The following is an 8,361-nucleotide window of genomic DNA, read 5'->3' on the forward strand; positions in this document are numbered from 1 at the left end:
GACTTCCTCTGAGGCTGAGAGTGTGTGACTTACAAACACGTTTACACAGACAAGCAGAAATCCAAACCTTGGTTTCTGAACACTTAAAAAGAAAATGGGTTCCCTGGAACTACTGAACACTTAAACCACTATGCCACATGGCTTTGCCTTATTTATTTATTTAGTTGCAATGGTTCTTTTGCAGTGGCTCTCAACCTGTGGGTCCCCAGGTGTTTTGGCCTACAACTCCCAGAAATCCCAGTCAGTTTACCAGGTGTTAGGATTCCTGGGAGTTGAAGGCCAAAACATCTGGGGACCCACAGGTTGAGAACCACTGATTTACAGCATTTATATTCTGCCCTTCTCACCCCAAAGGAGACTCAGGGTGGATTACGGCAAACATTAAATGCCCATTATAACAATGATAAGACAGACAACAGATAGAGGTATTTATATAGGCTTTCCCATCTTTCGGCATCTTAGGAGGCTGTGCTCGGTTCCGGACACCAGGGGGTGCTGTTGCTCCATCTCCCTGCCAAAGAGCTTTCTTTGTTCGTAAACTTCCTCTTTTTTTCTGATCCAAATGCCGAGCCTAAATACCTCCTGCTTTAATGCGGTTCCTATTTATCTACTCACATTTGTTTACAAACTGTTAGGTTGGCAGAAGCTGAGCTAAACGTCAGGAGCTCACCCTCACCTGGGCTTTGAACTGTCTACCTTCTGGTTGGCAAGATTTATTGCAGCTAAAGCCTTGAAGCCACCAAATAACAAAATATGTTAATGATGGTATATTTGCATGAATTTTGGTTTTGTAGCATTTTGAAGAAAAAATGTTAATTTACCTGTTCTCTTCTGATGTTTTTATGAAAGTGCAAAGGCTGTATAAGTTACATTTTTTGGACTACAACTCCTAGAGCCCCTTAGGCAGCATAGCTAGTAGCAATTCTTCTTGCAGGGTTCTGAGAATTATAATCCTAACAATAATATTTACAAACTCTATTTTTTTATTTATTTTTTGCCCTAGCTCAATATAGTTAGCATAATGAACCATGAATGTCAAGTCCATTTTGGTGTACTTTCCATTTTGGCACTTAGGTTGGCTGGCACTCACTGCCCAGTTTCTTAATCTTTGTTATTTTGGACATGTAAGGTGTCTCAGGTAGATAGCTCACAAGAGCTACCTACTTACCATGAGAATTGCCATGGGAAAAAAAAAGATACAATCAGAACTTGGACAAGTTACTTTGGATTAATAACATTTTCAGAATTCATTAGCAACCATGTCCTGGAGAAGTAAAGACTGGGGGCTACGGGGATTTATAGGTAAAGGTTTTCCCCTGACATAAAGTCTAGTCGTGTCTGACTCTGAGGGTTGGTTCTCATCTCCATTTCTAAGCCCAAGTGCCAGCATTGTCTGTAGCTGTCTCCAAGGTCATGTGGCTGGCATGACTGCATGGAATGCCGTTACCTTCCCGCTGGAACAGTACCTATTGATCTACTCATATTTGCATCTTTTCAAACTGCTAGGTTGGCAGAAGTTGGGGCTAACAGCGGGAGCTTACCTCACTCCCCAGATTCAAACCGCCGACCTTTCAGTCAGCAAGTTCAGCAGCTCAGAAGTTTAACCTGCTGCACTATAGGGGATTTATAGTCCCCTGGAATAATTATTATAGGCTTTGGCTACAAGTTGGATTGGAAAATGCATGGTGTGGATCATGGATGGGCAACTGAGACCCTCCAGATTTTTAGGACAGCACTTCCCATAAATAACACATCATCTTTGTCTGTGTTAGGTAAATCAGATAAGACTGTAAGGGGAAAAGATGGGGGTGGGCAGAAGTTTTCCATCCCTGGTGCGGATGATGAATATTTTAACCTGGAATAGTCCCTTAGTGGGTAGAAAGAGGGGCACCAAGGGAGAACTGTGAAAAGAATAAGGACGGAGTTGCCAGGGATAATGGCTGGAGGCAGAAGTTTCAAGGTGACTGGGGGATGCTGATGTGAGATGCAGGGTTGCTAGGTGAGTTGCTACGGGAGATGGTTGCTAAGGGGCAGGGATTACCTCCTGGGCTAGTGATGGCTGTGTTGATACAGCAGTAGAGCATCTTTGTGGCATGGAGGGGAAGGGGAGCCTTTCTGGAGGCAGCTGCCCAGCTGACAGCGTCCCTGCCCCCTTCTTGCTCTAGATGCCAATGGCTGGAGAAATCCTGCAACTCATGCACTCGGACTGAAATGCATGACTAATAGAATGACGGGATCCTTAATGAGCCAATTGGCTTTTTCCTTCACCCACTGCTATAATGCACTCAGTGCTGGGTCTTGTTGCCCATGGTTGTGATGCAGCAACCATCTCGGGCACGCATGTGTGTGTTTGGTGGGCTTATTTACGCAGCGAAGCCACTCCTACTGCTGATAGGAAGAAGGAGGTAGACGTCAAGAGGGAGGGGTGAATCCAGTGGTGGATGGAAGTGTGTGCAGTGGGATGAGGGGGGAGGGATCGAGGGCACCCTAATCTTTTTTGGGTTGTCTCCGGCAGCGTACGTGCACAAAAAGGAATTAGGCAAACAGCAATATAGCAGCTGGACAGGGACCAGGATCAGGTGGAAGAGGGATGCAGGATAGAAGACAAGGATCCTGAAGATGGATGGCTGGGAAAGCGGATAAACGGACAGGTTAGGTGGATCGTGGTGGGGTGGAGGACATGCGAGTCTGTTTGGGTGGAAATTCAAATTGTCATCCTTGCCAACCGGGGTCGAGGAAATATCAACAGAACAGAGCAATTAGGGACTGCAGATTATATAAATACATGCAGGGATGTTGAGAGATGAGTGAGGATATTTGCAATGGCAGGTGAAGAGGGTTAAATTGGGTCAGGAAAGAGATTGAGCAAAACAGGAGACACAGCAATGAAGTTGAGTTAAATCCTTGATGGCTGTGCAAGGGGCAGAAGAGGCAGGAGGCATGGGTGAAAATGACTAAGTCAATGAGCCACCCACCAAAAACAAAGCAGTCTGGATATGTCAATGTCTCATCTGTGCAGTAGGTGGAAGAGAAATAAATACACAGCAAGGGGATAAAAGGGCATCAGAGGAGCAGGACGGGTTCAGGAGAATGGGAGAACTCTGGAGAACAGCAAATACTTCTAGGAAGCTCTGAGTCTGCCTGACAATGCCCTGTATTATGTCTGACTGGGGTCTCCAGGGCCTTCTCTCGCCACTCCTCCCTGACACCTCGTCATGGCGCCCCCGGCCGGAGCCTGCCATCGCTTTGCTGGGCTCCTTGGCCCTGCTGTTTATCTGGTACTGCTACCGCGTGGGGAGTGGGCAAGCGACACCCATATCCCACCAGCAAGGCGTGCCAACGGAGGAACGGTGCCCACGCCGTGCCCTCCGGGGCGATGCGGTCAACCAGCGCCTGTATCGCAGCCTGAGAGACTATGCCAAGCGGTATTCGTGGTCAGGGATGAACCGGCTGCACAAAGGGATCCGGGACCAGGCCCATTACCAGTTGGGGGAGCGCCTGGCAATCCAGAAGCCCAGCACCTTCTACCTCCCCGACTTGCCCTCCGCCCCGTATTTCCCACGTGAATCCCAGCGCCACGACGTGGAGATTCTCGAACTCAGCTTCCCGGCCATCTTACGGGAATTTGAGGGCATCGCTTGGGACTTTGCTTCTGGAGCGCAAGCACCACGGGGATGGACCACTAACGCCCACCCTGGCTGGCACAGCTATTACCTCTATCGTCAAGGGGAGTGTATCGCACCGAACTGTCGCAGCTGCCCCTGGACATACCGGGCCCTCAGTGCGCTACGCACCTTCGTAAATGCCAACCGCTTTGGCAACGCTTGCTTCAGTGTCCTGCAGCCTGGAACTGTGCTACCTGGGACCTATGGGCCAACCAATACCAGGCTGCGGTGCCACTTAGGTGAGCAAATGCTGGAGGAGCAGGGTGGTGGGGAAAATGGTAGCCTTGGCTTGGCAGGGTCCTGCGTGAGGCTCGCAATGCCAGTCTTCCCTCAGCCCTGTTATCCAGCTGTTGAACTTCTCTGGCTCCTCATCCAGAAATGGAGTTGTGTTGCTTATACGGAGTAAAATTAAGTATACTCCTGGCATAATTGAAAATTGCAAAGTGGAGATCAGGCATGGGCAGCTAGGGGCAACATTACACTCAGGAGAACCTGGGAAATGCAACCTCTCCTTCAACACTGCATTTTTTTAAAAAAAAAAATGACCCCAAATGTCCTTCAATGCAATCTAGGGAGGAGGAATTTTTGCCATGCTTTAAAACCCTCGAGAAACCTCATTCAAAACAGGAAGTGACTAGAAGTTATTTCTGGCTTATATCCAGTTTCAGAAAAGGACTCTGAGCCAAAAAGTCTCAGCAGGACAAATGTGGTGAAAATGCTTTCTAGAAGGCATTTACCCCCAAAAATAAAAATGGTACTTTGCAGTAAAAAACTTGGTAACACTTGGTCCACCTCCAATGTAGATAATTAATCAGCAATTAAAGAAATAATTATGCTAACATTATAAAGCATATAACATTTATGGATAATGGAATGCTATACTGTAAATCTGTGTCCATCCCACAACCCAAAAGGATGGTTAAAATATCGTATAAGTAACGCATCAGCTATGACAAATGTTGAGACAACGGATAAGATCAACTATGAAATATGTTGTTATGGTTGTATTTAGATAGGTTTTGCCTAAGATTACCTGATTCTTTGATTGACCTAAAGGGTGCTTTAGATGAAGTAACCAACAAACTGTAAATATATGTTAATTTTTATAAATAAAAGTACTGCATTGACCAAAAACTATAGATAGCATGTGGTGTTTAGAAGAGGCATTCTCTTGGTTCTGAAAATGGGGAATGACGCTTTTAACAGGATGACACATATACTGCCTGAAAAACAAACAGTGCTTTCATGTTGGGACTGTTCATTTTTGTTACCATGGGCAGCAATCCTAATACCTTTATAGCAAAGGGCTTCCTTTGCCTACTGGGGGCTGGCCATTACAACTGGTCTTAGAGTAATTTCTTATTGTAAAGTACAGACAATATACCACGGATTAGTAATGGCAGGTTGGTTGGTTGGAGTTGAGCTCTTTATACCAGCATTTTATCTCAGGTTTGGGATGGTAAGGTCCTGGTGGGAAACCTTTGGTCCACCAGATTTTTGGACCATCTCTCAGACCCTACTCTTCCACAAGGTCAATAGTAAGGCATTATGGAAGTTCTACATTTCTGAAGGTCCAGTGTTTTCCTGCCTCTGCTGATAAGAATGTACCAGAAGCCTCTCTCTCATGGCCTCTTCTTTGTTCCACTTCTAGGGCTGAAGGTCCCTCCAGGTTGTGAGCTGGTGGTGGGCGGTGAGCCACAGTGCTGGTCCGAAGGATACTGCCTTCTAGTGGATGACTCCTTCTTGCATACAACAGCCCACAATGGTAAGAAAGACCAATGACAGTGCTATACAGCAGTTTCTAAACTGTGCTCCTCCAGATGTTTTGGACTTCAGCTCCCACAATTCCTAACAGATGGTAAGGTGGCTGGTATTTCTGGGAGCTGAAGTCCAAAACCCTTCCTCTAGGTGTTTGAGAAACACTGCTATAGAGCATTCCACCAGGATTTAAAAAAGCTTGGTTCAAAAATACTTATGAAAATATATTGTTGGTGGTAACAAGTTATATCCGTTTTCTACACTATAAAATGATAGTATATATCCTAATGCAGCCTTCTGTAGAGGGTGGTTGCTGTACTTCTACTCTGCTCACCCCTGGCTTCTCCTTAAAGAGGTACAGCCTCTCTAAATTTAAGAATGAGAATGGTCCATATATACTGCCAATGTGACTTCATCATTCACTTTGACATATGGCTATCTGGTGGCATAGTGCGTTAAAGCGCTGAGCTGCTGAACTTACGGACCAAAAGGTTCCAGGTTCAAATCCCGAGAGCGGAATGAGCGCCCGCTGTTAGCCCCAGCTCCTGCCAACCTAGCAGTTCGAAAACATGCAAATGTGAGTAGATCAATAGATACTGCTCCGGCGGGAAGGTAACAGCACTCCATGCAGTTATGCCGGCCACATGACCTTGGAGGTGTCTATGGACAACGCCAGCTCTTCAGCTTAGAAATGGAGACGGGCATCTATGGTTTGGTACAGACACAGCTGTTCCACCTACTTAGGAGCTACAAAATAAAGTATCTTGCACAACTTGATAGCTACATCAACAAAATAGTCATTGTGATAATGTTTGTTGCAGGTTCCCCCACTGATGGTTCACGGGTGATTTTCATCGTTGATCTTTGGCACCCTAATGTGGCAGGGCCCGAGCGACAGGCACTAGACTATATCTTTGCCCCTGGCCGATAGATGCCCACCTTGATCAGGTACTGTAGCCAAGAAAACACAAAATCAAACCACCACCGTATGACTACGAATATATGCTGCTCCTCACAATCATCCAAAGCTTCCCATGCTGTTGCTGTGATATTGATAGCCCTATTTCCACCATCATGTAAACTGAGTTGGAGAGTCTTTCCACAGCCCTGCAAACGAAGACTACTGTATCTTGTTCAAGAACCTGCACAGAAAGGTAACATGGAAGAAGACCTGGAGTGTGTGTCTCTTCCCTCAAAGTGACTCTGTAATCAAAATCTTAGTGACAGAAAATACGGCTTCTCATCCTCCATTGTTTAATGGACAGTCATCTAGACAGTACCTTGTGACTTGTTTTGTTTTCTGATGGGCTAATCTTCTGGGGGTTGTTCTAGTGCACGTTCTCCTGGCCGTACTGCTGGGCTACATGCAAAGACCAACAAGCCAGATTTTAATATAGTGTTCTCAAAGTCAGCCTTCTTTCAAAAGTGCTGGATTACAAAAGCCATCATCCACAACAGCACAGGGAAACTGGATTTGGGTTATCAGGTTGTAATCCAAGAGAGCATGACGCAGTGGTTGGAATGTTGGACTATGACTTCGAAGGACAAGGGTTTGAATTCCCACTTGACCAGGGAAACCCAGCAAGTGGTCCTGAGCAGGTCTTACAGTCTCTTAGCCCACAGGAAGGCAATTAAAACCTCTGAACAAATCTTGTTAAGAAACCCATGAGTGGTTCACTTTACATTCGCCTCAAGTCAATATGACTTGAAGGCACATAACAATATGTCCCAGAGAAAGGAAGGCACTAGAATAAGAAATTGTGGAGTTCTTTGGGTTTAATGTTTTTGAAAGGAATGAGCGTGTGGGAAACAGAAACCAGCAAAATACTCTTATCTCCACCTGTCTGTGATCATTTAATTCCCACACTACATCTATATTGCAACATATTGGGCGATGGGAGTTAATCCTAAAAGGATCCCTGCCGTACTCCAAAAAGGTTGTACTCCAATAAAAATGTTAGAGCTCTCTGCTGCTGCTTCTTAATTCTTCTCTGTTGGAACTAGATACAGTCCCCAAGACTGTTTAAATGACTCATAGTTAAAACGGGAATTAGACAACGTGAAGTTAGAGAAATCTACCTGTCAGGAAGGAAATTTACTCCTGTAAGAGTTATCATGGGGAAAAGGTGTCTCCACTGAAGCTTTCTTGCCAATCCTTGTTTCCAAAACAAGCCATTTAAAAAAAACAATCACAGGAACAGAAAGTAAGATGAAATCTTCTGAACAGGGTACAGGCAGCAAAACAAATGTCACAGGAGTGTTACCCCTTACCTATACTATCTGAAACACATACACACACATACATATGACTGGAGTTACTTTAAAATTTACCTGTTCTGACTTACATACAGAGTCAACTTAAGAGCAAACCTACAGAACTTATTTTGTCTGTAACTTTGGGACTGACTGTAGTGTTGAAAATCCCTTTGGTCATACAAGAAATAGAATACGCTCTAAAAAAAGGGTTCAATTTTTCCCATTTTTGAAAAATGCATCAAACTAAAATGTCACATTTCAGAAAGTCTGATGAAAACCCCATCTGAGGGAAGTCCACAAACTGCATTTGGGGACCAATAACTTCAGGGAATATGTCACTGCAGATCTCCATGTGGGTTATTAAAATAATTTGTATGATCTTGCAAGAATTGGAGGAGAGAAAGCTAGAGCAATTACCATCACAAGCCTATGCCACCACCCAAATGCTGCTATATAAAAGCAGACAAGGACTTTACATCCATATGTTCTGCCTGCATCCTTTAACTTTTATCCAAATGTTTCCCAGCATCCGATATCTTACTGGCCAACTGCAAATGTGCCATGACAGCCAAAAACACACACAGTCAGTAGAGCACAACTTACAAACACTTCTTAAATTCTTGCAATTGCCTCTAGTGCTGTATTTAATATAGAGGGAGTACCTTTCCAACCTTCAAAGGAT

General features: G+C 44.9%; 1 protein-coding gene across 1 annotated transcript; it reads left to right on the forward strand.

Moving 5' to 3' along the window:
• Positions 1–1,948: 1,948 nt before the first annotated feature.
• Positions 1,949–7,391, forward strand: asphd1 (aspartate beta-hydroxylase domain containing 1). Its single transcript, XM_003224991.4, has 3 exons — positions 1,949–3,904; positions 5,317–5,430; positions 6,245–7,391. Exons 1-3 carry the CDS (start codon positions 3,148–3,150, stop codon positions 6,352–6,354), a joined length of 981 nt encoding a protein of 326 aa, XP_003225039.1. The 5' UTR covers positions 1,949–3,147; the 3' UTR covers positions 6,355–7,391.
• The last annotated feature ends 970 nt before the right edge of the window (positions 7,392–8,361 follow it).

The sequence above is a fragment of the Anolis carolinensis genome, chromosome 6, assembly GCF_035594765.1.
Source record: "Anolis carolinensis isolate JA03-04 chromosome 6, rAnoCar3.1.pri, whole genome shotgun sequence".
Classification (NCBI taxonomy): Eukaryota; Metazoa; Chordata; class Lepidosauria; order Squamata; family Dactyloidae; genus Anolis; species Anolis carolinensis.